We start from the raw sequence: 13,613 nt of genomic DNA, 5'->3' as shown, positions 1-13,613 counted from the left end.
ACCCAGTGCGGAGGTAAATTCATGGTTGGTGGTTGGTATCTGCTGGAGAAATTCCAGAGAGTGACTTCTGTTGTCTGCTCCTGGCTTATGGGCAGGTGCATCGATTGTCATGATCATGGGAGCTGATCCAGCTGGGTTACGAGCTCCTCCCCTGTGCCAGGGGCAGATGGCCATGCTGGAGGACGGGAGAAGGACAGGGGTCCCTTCCAGAAGTCACCAAAAATGGGTGCTGGGCTGGCACCAACACTACCCATCGCCAGTCTCTCTGGAGGCTGCCGCATTCCTGTGAAGACCCACATTTCAAGGTCAGCTGCCCCGTGGGGAACAGAACGGCAGCACCCCGGGTTAACTTATCAAAGCCACACGCATCAAGAAGCCTTGACAGGCTGGACCGGGGCGGGAGGGATTTTCATAAGAAGTTGGGAGAATAGAGAGGCAGCGAGTTCATTTGGGGAGTCCTGCCCCCACTTCTCCACTGCTAACGCCACCCCCTGGAGGTGGTGAACTTCCTGACACTGGTGATCAAGCAGGGCTGACAGAGCTCTCAGTTGAAGAATGCTTCCAAGGAGGCAAGTGCTACCTGCTCACACCAGCGCTAAGAAAGAGGTTTTGCCCCACCTGCCGGGCTAGCCTTAAACTGCAGGCCTCTCCTCTATGAAGAAGTCTGGGCTTGTTCTCCAGAATTTCACCTCCTCCCACCTTCTCCCAGCCACTCAAAGATCAGGAGACCCAGGGCTCCCCAATTCCAGATCTTCCCCCTCCAAAAGGGAGGGAGAGAGGGGTCAGAAACTGCAAGGATTCTGGGAAGAGACACTCCCCAGTGTGCAATATGAATATTTTGATTAGTGCTGGGAATGTGGCTCAGTGGTAGAGTGCTTGTCTGGCATGCATGAAGCCCCAGATTCGATTCCTCAGTACCACATATACAAAAAAAAAAAAAAAAGGCCAGAAGTGGTGCTGTGGCTCAAATGGTAGAGTGCTAGCCTTGTGCAAAGCAGCTCAGGGACGGTGCCCAGGCCGAGTTCAAGCCCCAGGACTGGCAAAAAACAAAAGACTGTGATTAAAACATTTCTTAAAGCAGCAGATTCTGGTTTCAGAACACTCCACTTTAAAACTCCCCGTCCAGATTTGGGGGCTATGCCAGTGGCAGCTTAGTTCAGAGCTGCACACTGACTAACAAGCACAGGGGCTGCTGACACCCCCACATCTGAGACAGAGATTCTGAGTCATGAGGACACCTCATGTGCCAGCAGAGGCTGGCTGGTCGAGAGCACCAGCACTTCCTGTAATGCGTTCCTGTGTGTTTCTATGAGACCCCCCCCCAATTTTCTCTCTAATACTCAAGCCACACCTACAGCCCTGCTTTTTTTTTTTTGCTTGTATTTTGGAGATAGAATTTCGTGGACTTCTCTGCCCAGACTGACTTCAAACTTTAGTTTTCTGGGTCTCAGCCTTCTGAGTAGCTTAGATTACAGGCACGAGACACCAGAACCTGGCTAATAGGAGACTTTCAAGAGAACACTTGAACAGAAAGTATGGATTCTAAAAGGGGTGGAGGCGGCCAGGGAAAGAAGCAAAGAAAGGCTGTGCTGTGGTTTAGACATGAAATGTCCCCAAAAGGCCCGGATGGAAAAGACTCAGTGCACAGCATGCCATTGTTGGCAGGCAGCAGGAACTTTTTAAGAGGTAGGATCAGAGGCAGGAGAGATCAGGGAAAATGAGACAGCTCCAGAACCAGCACACACACACACACACACACACACACACACACACACACACAGCCTAGGTTGGTGTCAAAAGCTGAAGAGGACAGGTGTTGGGAAGTGGGCTTATAAGTGACAGGTATATATACTTTCTCACAGAGAAAATATAAAAACTGCTTCTGTAATGAACATGTTCAGTATTCCCCATATAGTATCTTACCACCATTTACATAACATTTGCATTGTATGAGGAAATGTAAAGTCTACAGGGCTGTGTGCATGGGTTTATGTAAATTCCACTCATTTTACCTGAGCATTGAGCACACCCAGTCTCTATCCACAGGGAGTCCTCTGTGTGTATATACACACACACACACACACACACACACACACACACACACATATATGGGATAGTATATTTCACTAGCATTTGTACAAAAGAACTCTCAAAGCTGGGCACCGGTGGCTCACGCCTGTAATCCTAGCTACTCAGAAGGCTGACATCTGAGGATCACGGTTCAAAGCCAGCCCAGGCAAGAAAGTCTGTGAAACTCTTATCTCCAATAAACCACTAGAAAACTGGAAGTGGTGCTGTGGCTCAAGCAGTAGAGCGCTTGCCTTGATCTTAAGATCGCAGGGACAGTGCCCAAGCCCAGAGTTCAAGCCCCATGACCAACCAAAAAAAAAAAAAAAAAGAACTCTCAAAATATAAGCAATAAACAGAATTCAGGATAAGAAAATAAAAGCAGGAGTTTCACTGTAAGCCAGGGCTGGTGGCTCACACCTGTGACCCTAGCTACTCAGGAGGCAGAGATTGGGAGACTTGAAGTTCAAGGCAGGCTGGGGGAAAAGATCATGATATCCTTCCTCCCCCCCCTCTTAACTAATATATGGTGGTGTTCTGAATCTATCATCCCCAATGCACAGGAAGGGTAAATAGGAGGATCAAGGTCCAGGCCTGCCCTGGAAAAAGCACAAGACCCTATCCCAATAACTAAAGCACAAAGGGGCTGAGGGTGGGGCTCGATGGCAGAGAATCTGTGGAGAAAGTATGAAGACTTTTCAATCCCAGTACTGCCCCCCAAGTTTTCACTGTAAATCTTTTTTATAGTGTTATAATTTTTTTGGGGGGGTCCGGTTGTGGGGCCTGAACTCTGGGTCTGGGTGCTGTCCCTCAGCTCTTCAGCTCAAGGCTAGCGCTCTACCACTTGAGCCACAGTGCCACTTCTGGCTTTTTTTCTTTTTGCTTATGTGGTGCTGAGGAATCGAACCCAGGGCCTCAGGCATACAAGGCAAGCGCTCTACCACTGAGCCACCTTCCCAGCCCCAAACTTTTTTTTTTTTTTAATGAAAAGCAGGTTTCAAAGTTTGTTCCTTGTCAGCTAGCCACGACTAAATGACAGGACAAAAAAAGGTGGGGAAACTTCCCTAGGCAGGAAAGGATATGTAATGTTGACAAATTTAGAAGTTAAAGTGAGCAGGGTGAGTGGAATTCCCCCCTTCATAAAAGAAATATTCACAAGTGTTTCATGCTCAGCAAAACAACAGTATTTATTTCATCTTTTAAATGAGTGTCTTAAATAACCTTTTTCCTATGGAGAACTCAAGATGCACACATAAAACTTCAAGTAACAGTAAACGTCCTTAATACTTACAATTCCTTTCACAGGGTAGGGGAGTAACTAAGAGGAAGATAAAAAAAATAATGAACAGGAAACAATGAAGGAAAACGAGCCAGGGGAGGGTTTAGGACCCCCGGCTGAGCTGGCCATGTGGAGGGGGTGTCTGTGGGCCTGGTTGAACTGGAACATTAGATGGGGGCCCTTCTGATTTTCCAGAAAGGGGAAGAGCCGGACATGCGTGGGAAGGAGGCGCTGGCACTGCAGATCTGGACACGGGTAACAAGCATGGGGCTCACAAGCATGGGGCTCACGGATCACGGAGAGGCTCAGGAGAAAGCTCCTGATTCCAGAATGTTGTGCCATTCCAGGAAGGAAAGGCTCCAGCTTCCCACCACAGATGACGATTTTGTGGGCACTGGGCCTCCCAGCTTCTGGATTATTCTCCACATCTCTCAACTGCCTGCTGTAGACAAACAGCCCAGGAGTCCGCCATTCAACAAAGCCACATGGACGACAATGAGGGGGAGAGAAGGAGGTGTGCCGTCTTCCTCGCTTCCATTTGTGGGTCTCAGAAGGCAGGAGGAAAACAGAACTGGACACTTGACTTCCCTTTTTATAGCAAATGGTTGTTCCAGAAAAAGCGGAGCATCACCTGAACCCTTCTATAGACAAGTAAGACAACATGAGCCAGGGCCTCTCTGCCTTCCTGCTGGAGATCCTGTTGGGAAAACAGAGGGGTTCGCTCCTGGAGGGTTTTCCTCAGTCACCTTTCTGTTGAGTCCTTCCCTGTGCACCTTCACTGTCCTCAGACTCCCTTTCTTCCAGTTCTTTATCCCAAACACCACCCTGACCACAATGAACTCTGCACTTCTGCTGAGTAACCAGAAGTCTTACCTCTTGGACCATCCTGTGGTGGATGCTGTCCCCAATGTACCTCAGCTGCATGGCAAACTTCCGGATTGTTTCCTCTTGGGGAGTGTTCTGGCCTGTGCTGTTCTCCTTGGACTGAGACAGTGGATTGTGATCTGCATTGATTTAAAAAACATATATATTTCATTAGGGAGGGGTATGGTGGTACACAGCTGTAATCCCTGACTTTGAGGAGGTAGAGAGCGGAGGACTGTGGTCCAAGACAAACCGAAGAAAAAGCAAGAGACCCAAACTGAAAAACAAACTGTGGCTCAAGTGGTACAAAAGGAGCCTAGAATTCAAACTCCAGTGCCACCAACGGAAAACTGAAATATCTAAGTTGTTCCAAACAACTTGTTCTTAAAAGCTTTCAGAGACCAGGGGCTGGTGTAATCCTAGCTCACACCTGTAATCCCAGCTACTTAGGAGGCTGAGATCTTAGGATAACAGTTCAAAGCCAGCCTGGGCAAGGAAAGTCCATTAGACTCATATCCAATTAACCGCCAAAAAACAGGAAGTGTCTCAATTAGTAGAGCACATGCCTTTGAGCTGAAGCGCTAAGGGACAGCGCCCAGGCCCAGTAATTCAAGCCCCAAGACCAACAACAACAACAAAAAAAGTTTTCAGTAATTTCATCACAATTTTGTGATTTAATTTTTCAAGTTAAAATTTCAAAGCAATTTTTCAAATTAAAATGAAATAGAACGTAAAACTCAGTTTCTCGATGCCAACAGCCACCTTGGTGCTCAGTGTGTGGTAGTAGTAGTTGTTTCACTGAATATGCTCGACCAGATTTTTGCATTTTCCCAATTAGTGTTTTACCCAGTGTCTTTGAATGAGGGTTCCAAACTTTGCTTCCACCAACTACTGAGTGTTCTGAACCAGCACTGTGTGCAAACTACCTGCTAGGTGCTTTAAAGAACTAACTTCTAGCCAGGCTTGGTGGCTCACACCTGTAATCCTAGCTACTCTGGAGGCTGAGATCTGAGGATGGGCAAGAAGCAAGGACGGGGGGGTGGGGGGGGAGGCAAAGAGTAAACCCCCTTCCAAAGGAGAAACAGCTGAATTCTACATTGACGTGTTCCATTCATGCCCCGTCCTTCGTCCTGTCCCCCAGCAGGGCTGGGAGGGGCCTCCTCTTCCATCTAACTACCCCAGTGCCCCCCGCCCCGACTTGCCAATTGCCCTGGCTTCCTGCAATCCTCTGCGTCCGTCCCCAGGCCCCTGCCCATCTCCCCGACTCTTCTTGGAAAAAGCTGTTTTCCATTCCCGTACAGAAGTGTGTGGGGTTTGTTTTGCTCTGCCGGAGTTCTGTTTATAGGTGCACATTTTACCCAAAGCAGCAAAGGTAAATCTCAGCGTCGGCCGTCGAGTGGCTCGCGATCGCGTTTTCAGTGTGCCGGCGTCCTAGACCCCGTCAGAGCCAGTCGGAGTCGGAAGCCGAATCTCAACAATCGGCTTGCTTAGAGGCAAACCCTTCAGGGTTTTCCTAAGGTTCCTCGTCAGAGATCCACCCGGGTTCTCCGAGCGGCCGCCGGCACCTTGGCGGGGTGCGCACCTCGCTCCGAGGCTCCAATCTAAGCCGTTGGGGACCCGGGGTTCGCGCGCTCGGCCCGCGGTGTGGGCGTGGCGACCACGTGGTTCTCAATGACCAATGGGAGGCGCGCTCTGCAGAGTGAGTGGGCGTGTCGGCCACGTGGGAAGCAGTGGCCAATGGGAGGCTTGCGCGCGGACCGCGGGCTCCAGTGGCCGGGCGCTTCGGGTCCTTGTCTTCAGCCTGACGCGGGAAGCCCGAGGCCGCTGTCCGCGGTACAGGCCCGGTCTTACGCCGGACTGGACTGAGTTTCCCTGTCTTTGGGGCTCTGGACCCCACAGTATGCATACAGCTCCTGACCCCCTCCGAGTGTCCTCCGCGAAATGAGCACCCCCTGTAAGCCCTCCGGACTAAAATACCTGTATGTGGACAGTTAAGTGTAAAATGTCCGGCTTCTGGGCATAAAACGAGCAGGCAGGTTCGGTTGTTGGCTGTTACTCTGCATGAAGCGTCACCCATCCTTCGCCCCGCCTCTGCTTTCCCGGTGAAAGTGTAATTAGACGAGCATTTTAGGTAAATGAGCTCACCAGCAAGCTCTGGACCAAGCGGCACACGGACCGGGCAAAGGCTTGGTGGCCTTAACACATAAGTTCTAACCGGTGCTGGTGGCTCATGCCTGTCACCCTGGGAGCTACTCAGGAGGCTGAGACCTGAGGATTGCAGTTCAAAGCCTCCTGGGACAGGGAAGGCCAAGAAAGAGCTTGGACTCAAGGCTCGCTTGGCTTTTTCGTGCACAACTGATGATCTACCACTTGGGCCATGCCTCTATTTCCTACCTTTTTGCTGGTTAACTGCCCCAAGTGGCTTTGAACAGTGAACCTCAAATCTCATTCTCCTGAGTGGCTAGGAATATAGAGATGATCACCAGTGAGCCTGGCTCTGCTAGCCAAGTTATTTTTAGGATAGGGTCTTCCTTCCAGCACCGGTGCTGCCTAACCAACCATCTACCCACTTTTTTAGGATTCTTACCATAGCTAGGATCACAAGCATGTGCCACTATGTACAACTTCTCTTCTAAGCCGACCTGGCAACATGATCCTCCCCACCTCAGCCCCCCCAGGTAGCCTGGGAAGACAGCTACACCCCACTGCACCCAGCTATGGATCTCTTGAATTTCCTGCTAGGGCTACCCTGGTATGGCTGTCTATACCTAAAATTACTGACAGGAGCCACTACTGGCTGGCCAGTTTTAAATTTATCACTAATAAGTGATAGATTTATCACTAATTTTCAAATAATACAGTTAATACCCAATTAGTTTTGTCATCAATACAAAAAACAACACATGCTATGTGTTAGCATTATCTCCACCTCTGGTCCTTAACTCCCATCTAGGGAGAAGTTCTAGAAATAAAGCTGGCCACTTCTACTCTCCGCCCAGACCTACCTTACTACTAGTCCAGAGCTACCCACCTGAATTGCAGCAGACACCCTGGGGAGATATGGCCCCCTCTAATAAACCTGAAAATAACCTTTCTCCTGTGCCTGCCTGCCTCGAGCAGCCAGGATGGATCCTAACACTATGTCAAATATCTATGTTATGTGATGCTTACCTGAGTTCCTGGACATGGCCGAGTGAGGCTGGGAGCTGACAAGTTGAGTCATGTAAGCCTTCTGAAAACTGTATTTCGCCCACAGCGATTTGCAACAATGTGTTACTTTGAGAGACAGATTCAAAACATCTTTAGGTTCGTAAACAGTGTCTTTGTGTTTTTCCTTCTTCATGTGTTTTCCCTGTTGGAAAAATGTAATTTTAAGAAACTGTCCCCAGTACCTCTATTAATATTTGGTAAAGTCGGGGAAAAATAGTGATAAATTTGAGGCAAATTGGGGGTGGGGGAACCATTGCCTGCAGCAGGGGACAGAGCTTAAGCTTTGTTAAAACACTGTTAAATCACTGCTGACGCTAAACATAAGCATTTGCTGTAAGGACCCATTTAGTATGTTTTTTTTTCCTTTAAATAAGCTGGTAGGGCTGGGGTAATTTGACTCCTCTAAGAGGCAGCTATTAGACCCTCCCCTAGTAGCCCAGGTGCCTGAGTGAAGGACTGTCAGGCAGTCAGCGGGACCCATGCCAGCCAGCTGCTTTAAACACTTAACTAAACACCTGAAGGAAGCCACAGAGCACCAACAGCTACTTGCTACCTAAGCACAAACTCTGGCTTGGAAAGGTACTGCTATGAGTGTTTCAAACAGATTACAAAGGATTCTGTGTCATCTTAAGCTTCAGTGATGTCTAGATGACCCCGCAGCCATTCATACCCAAACCAGAAGGAGAGCACTTCCCCTGGAGGCACATCAGGCCTGTGTCTGGTGCAGCTCTTCATTTGCATGAAGGACTGCTGTAATTGGTGCAAATTCAGTCCCTCACCTGTTGGTACTGGGATTTGAAATTAGGGCTTTCTGCTTGTTAGGCAGGTACATTATCACTTGAGCCACACACCCAGCCTTGCTTCCTCATTTACATGAGAGACAGTGCAGTGATGGGTACAGACTCAGACTTTTATTTACAGGAGGGTCTGCTATGATGGGTGCAAGTGCAGTCCCTCATTTGCATGAGGGACTGTGGTGTTATTGGTGCAAACATCCTTCATTTGCATCAGTCTTCTATGATTGGTGTAAACAGCCTTGCCACACCCCCTTTCTATTTTAGTAGGCTGTTTGCCTCAGCTGTCAGTCAGCTTGAAGACACATTGCTTCCTTGCCTCCTGGTGTTGCAATGTCAGGTCCAGTACTGGTAAATAAATCCAGGGTCTAGACTGTGATAAACAAGTATCCTTTTACTTGAGCCATACCCACAAACCTTTTTATTTTTATTTTTATTTATTTTTTGGTCGGTCATGGGGCTTGAACTCTGGGCCTGGGCACTGTCCCTCAGCTCTTCAGCTCAAGGCGAGCGCTCTACCGCTTGAGCTACAGCGCCACTTCCGGTTTTCTGGTGGTTTATTGGAGATAGGAGTCTCACGGTCTTTCCTGCCCGGGCTGGCTTTGAACCGAGATCCTCAGATCTCAGCCTCCTGAGTAGCTAGGATTACAGGCGTGAGCCACCAGCGCCCGGCTCCACAAACCTTTTTAAATCATTTTTTCTTTCGTGTGTGTGTGTGTGTGTGTGTGTGTGTGTGTGTGTGTGTACTGGGGCTTAAATCCAGGGTCTGGCTTAAATTCACTCTGGCTTCGAGCTGTGATCCTCAGATCTCAGCCTTCTATGTAGTTAAGATTACTGGCATGAGCCGCCAGCCCTGGGCTTGATTTTTCTTCTTGAGATAGACTATTACTAACTTTTTGCCCAGTCCTCTTGCCTCCAGCTGCTGAGTAGCTAGTTAGGATTACTGCTTGTGCAGCACACGCAGCATCCTGCTTACCTTTTGTCTTCATCAGGGCCCTGAGCAGGTAACACAAAGAGGAGAAGGGTTTGGCAGAAATGGCAGCCAAGCAATGGCAGTGGCAGAGATGGTGGTTACAGTGACAGTGGTGGAGGTGACAGCACGAGAGGGATGAGAGGCAGCTGAAGAGTTTCAGAAAGTGGGTTGGGCAAAAATACCAGGGAGCAGAGGCAGCAGGGATAACATCCCTGGTCAGAAGAGGTGAGCAGGGAGAGAGGGTGGCCAGCTGAGGCAGAAGAAAGATCTGAGGTTGTTAATGAACCAGAACAGCTTCAGGCCTCCAGACACCCTAGAACTGTGACAATTGTTAATTGCAGGATTGAGGTCCCAGCACCCAAGGCCTATTTGAGAGCTGCAATGCTAGATGACATCCCCTTACTTCTGCTTGCTACTGCCTGCTGCCCGAAGCCAAGGACTGCAATAGTTGCCAAGTGCTGGGGCTGGGGCGACTGGTGGATACAGCTAGAGCAGGAACCCTGGGTTCTCATAAGTCAAAAAAAATCTGGAGCAAAGCCGGGCGCCAGTGGCTCATACCTGTAATCCTAGCTACTCAGGAGGCTGACATCTGAGGATCACGGTTCAAAGCCAGCCCGGGCAGGAAAGTCTGTGAGACTCTTATCTCCAATAAACCACTAGAAAACTGGAAGTGGTGCTGTGGCTCAAGTGGTAGAGGGCTCGCCTTGAGCTGAAGAGCACAGGGACAGCGCCCAAGCCCAGAGTTCAAGCCTCATGACCGACCAAAACAAAGAAAAAAAAAATCTGGGGCAATAGGCCCACAGCAATAGGCTCAGGGTCTGGAGCTGTAAGCCTCTGGACTTGATTGCTATCAAATGTGTCCCATTTAGTACATGCGGCACATTGAGCAGGAGGAAGCCTGGGCTCTTGATCGACTTTTCTGAATATACCTACTTGCCAATCTATCTTCTTTTTTATTTTGGATGGTGGTGTGGCTTCAGTCCTAGGGCTTGAACTCAAGTCCAGGGTGCTGTCCCTGAGCTTATTTTGCTCAAGGCAAGCACTCCACCACTTGAGCCACAGCTCTACTTCTGGCCTTTTGAATTTTTATTTTTGGTGGTTAATTGGAGATGAGTCTCACAGACTTTCCTGCCCAAGCTAGCTTTGAACTATGATCCTCAGATCTCAGCCTCCTGAGTAGCTAGTATTACAGACTAAGCCACTGGCACCCACCTGTTTTTGCTTTGTTTTTGAGGTAAGAGTCTCAAAGGGGCTGGATGTATAGCTCAAAGCACAAAGACCCCAAGTTCAAACCCCAGTACTGCAGGGGGAAGGGGAGAGAGGCAGAGGAGGGAGGGGGGAAGGAAGGGAAGGTGGGAAGAAGAGGGAGGGGGAGAGAGAGAGAGGGTCTCACTTTGTCCAAGCTGGCTTTGAACTAGAGATCCTCCTGCCTCTGTCTCCCAGGTATTTGAGATGATACCTGTGAACCACCATGTCAAGTTGATAAAATGGATGGTGAATATTTCTAGTTTTTGAAAATTTGGGGAAAGGAAAGGGGTATGATTGGAACAAGAAAGGTAAGAGACATTTAGGGTTTCCTGTGGTAGCTCAGAGGATGACCAGATTGTTTATAAGCCTCAAGCTCACTGGTTCAAATTCTAGTTCGATAAACATCTATAGGGGGGGTGTCTTTGACTTCATTTTCAGTTATAGTTATTAAAACTCAGAGAGGGCTGGGAATGTGGCTTAGTGGTAGAGTGTTTACATAGCATACATGAAGCCCTGGGTTTGATTCCTCAGTACCACATAAACAGAAACAGCCAGAAGTGGTGCTCAGGCCCAAGTGGTAAAGTGCTAGCTCAGGGATAGTGCCCAGGCCTGAGTTCAAGCCCCAGGACTAGAAAAAAAAATCCCAGAGAAAGTGACAAAACCCTTACTCATATTCTCAGTATTAGTTCACTCATAAGAAGGAAGCGTTGGCCCAGGGCAGGCAGAGAGTGAGTAGAAGCCAGGAACAAGAATGTTGAGAGATAAACATGCTATCGGCTTACACAGGCCTCCCCGGAGCCCAGGGCAAGAGGACTCTGTGTCTCAGTGCTCCCCGCCAACTCCCTTCCCCACTTCTGCTTAAAGAGGTTAATTTCATTCTGGAATCTCAAGCCCAGCATCTGTCTACTTCTAAAGAGTCAGTTTTGAGATGAATTATCTGGCATGGGGGGGAGAGAGCCTTCCCCTTCATCATCCCAAAAGGATGTGTTTATAGATTACTCTTCTAGCTCTTATCAGAAAAATAGTGTTTTTCTTTAATATTCTTTATTGATTCAATTTGAGGCAGGATTTCATGATGTAGCCCTGGCTGACCTTGAACTCACGATTCTCCTGCCTCCACTTGAGTGCTGAGATCTGTGCCACCCTGCCTGAGTCCCCCCAAGTAGTAGTCTTCTCCTTAGTCATTCTTTTCTTTCTCTCTAACATTCAAAATACACCCGCTTGTCCATTCCCTTTCCAAAGAAGATAGAATACCTAAGGAAAATTCTGAAACCGTGATACAAAGTTTAATATTTTTCAAAGGATTTATAAATCCTTTTTCAAAGGTTTTACTTTCCTCTTTGAGTAAACGAACCTTCATCTTGTCCCCAGGAAAGCAAATGGAGATGAACAAATACTCATTGTCCAGAAAGCGTATTTACACACTCTCTCCTGCCTTTTCTCACCTATAGGCGGCCCCTCCCCCAGACATGCTCTCCTCAGTGTTCACTTCCTGTTTTATGATTTTCTTACCCAATTATGTGACTTTGGGCAGCAGTTTATTTTGTTGTTGTTTGAGTGGGGTGGGGCTTGAACTCTGGGCTTGCACACTGTCCCTCAGCTCTTTTGCTCAAGGTTAGTGCCCTACCACTTTGAGCCACAGCCCTACTTCCAGTTTTCTGGTTAACTGGAGATAAGAGTCTCACGGACTTTCCTTCCTTGAACCGTGATGTCAGCCTCCTGAGCAGCTGGGGTTTCAATTGTGTGCCTGGCTTCGGCAGCAGTTTTTTTTTTTTTTTTTTAAGTTTGATGCACCTTCAATTTTTTTCTTTAAATTTTCTTGTCTGGAAGAGTCTAGGGTGAGAAGCTCCTGCTTCCTAGGCGGTAGGGCGTGTCTCGGGCTGGATTAGGGCTCCCTGAGCTCCCCTTGCAGCTTCCAGATGGAGGACACAGAGCTGGCTCTTCTATGACTTTAGGAGCTGCTCATGTGTATTGCCTTTATCTATTTTTGCAAATTTGGAGATCCTCACTTTCCTTTCTTTTTCTTTTTTCTGGTCCATCGTGCCTTGAACTCTGGGCCTGGGCGCTGTCCATCAGCTCTTCAGCTCAAGGCCAGGGCTCTACCACTTGAGCCACAGCGCCACTTCCGGTTTTCTAGTGGTTTATTGGAGATAAGAGTCTCACAGACTTTCCTGCCCCGGCTGGCTTTAAACTGTGATCCTCAGATCTCAGCCTCCTGAGTAGCTAGGATTACAGGCGTGAGCCACCGGCGCCTGGCTATTTTCCTTTCTTTTGTGACAGTACTCGGGTTTGAACCCAGGGCCAAGGCCCTGACCTTTGGCTTTTGTGCCCAAGGCTGGCGCTGTTTCACCTGACAGCACCCCTCCACATCGGCTTTTTGGTAAAACTGGAGATAAGTCTCACAGACTTTAATGCCAGGCTGGCTCAGACCTGTGATCCTCAGATCTCAGCATCCTGAGGAGCTTGGATTACAGGCATGAGCTACCTGCTCCAGGCTAAGGACTACTTTCTTTTAGGTTTACCCCATTCTCCCCCCACCCCATTTATTTTATAGGATATGACAGTTTTTTTTTTAGGTCGAAGTATTTTAACTTAACTGAACCGTTTTTTTCCCCCAATAATTTGCTTCCGGTGGATTTGAAATTTGTAGTTCCACTTTGCTGTAGCAGATACTCTCATGAAACTTTAAATTTGAGAAAAAGGTTTTGTTTTATAGTTCTTTTGGTCTTGGTGCAATCTGAGAAAGGACTGCACGTGTCCAAGGGCTGCCCTGGGACTGCGTGGGCTTATTTTACAATTCTGTTGGTTTTCCGTTTTAAGGCCTCAATAATTGAACGAGGGCTTCCGCAGACGCTCTGGGTTCGATTCCTCAGTACCACATACACAGAAAAAGCCAGAAGTGGTACTGTGGCTCAAGAGGTAGAGTGCTAGCCTTGAGCAAAAGAAGCCCAGGGACGGTGCCCAGGCCCCAAACACACAGCCACCAAGCCGGGCAGGAAGGAGGCGGGGCCTGCGGCGTCCTGGGGGCGGGGCCTGAGGAGTCCCCGGGAGGGGTGGGGCCTGTAGACGCCTTCGGGGCGGGACCCCGGGGCGGCCTTCCCGGCGTGCCCCGCGCGGAGGGTGGGGGGGACTCTTAACGTGAAGCGGCGGGGTGACTCAGCCGCGTGGCGGCGCGGCC

At 48.9% G+C, this 13,613-nt stretch overlaps 1 protein-coding gene across 1 annotated transcript; it reads right to left on the bottom strand.

Moving 5' to 3' along the window:
• Window positions 1–3,294: 3,294 nt before the first annotated feature.
• Window positions 3,295–7,553, bottom strand: Pxt1 (peroxisomal, testis specific 1). The gene is made up of 3 exons (XM_013029581.1): window positions 7,382–7,553; window positions 4,220–4,350; window positions 3,295–4,043 (listed from the first exon to the last, which is right to left on the bottom strand). The coding sequence occupies exons 1-3, from the start codon at window positions 7,551–7,553 to the stop codon at window positions 3,939–3,941; spliced, it is 408 nt and encodes a 135-aa protein (XP_012885035.1). The 3' UTR covers window positions 3,295–3,938.
• Between the last annotated feature and the right edge of the window lie 6,060 nt (window positions 7,554–13,613).

The sequence above is a fragment of the Dipodomys ordii genome, unplaced genomic scaffold, assembly GCF_000151885.1.
Source record: "Dipodomys ordii isolate 6190 unplaced genomic scaffold, Dord_2.0 Scaffold120, whole genome shotgun sequence".
Taxonomy (NCBI): domain Eukaryota; kingdom Metazoa; phylum Chordata; class Mammalia; order Rodentia; family Heteromyidae; genus Dipodomys; species Dipodomys ordii.
Note: the sequence above shows the minus strand (reverse complement) of the source record. Positions and strands in the feature narration are given on the sequence as shown.

Bases quoted from the DNA above. Each gene is read 5' to 3' on its own strand.
- Pxt1 (XM_013029581.1), bottom strand. From the start codon at position 7,553: ATGAAGAAGGAAAAACACAAAGACACTGTTTACGAACCTAAAGATGTT. The intron at 4,351-7,381 runs GTAAGCATCACA...AAATCAATGCAG, and splicing joins GGCCATGTCCAGGAACTCAG to ATCACAATCCACTGTCTCAG. The intron at 4,044-4,219 runs GTAAGACTTCTG...TTTTCCCAACAG, and splicing joins ACCACAGGATGGTCCAAGAG to GATCTCCAGCAGGAAGGCAG.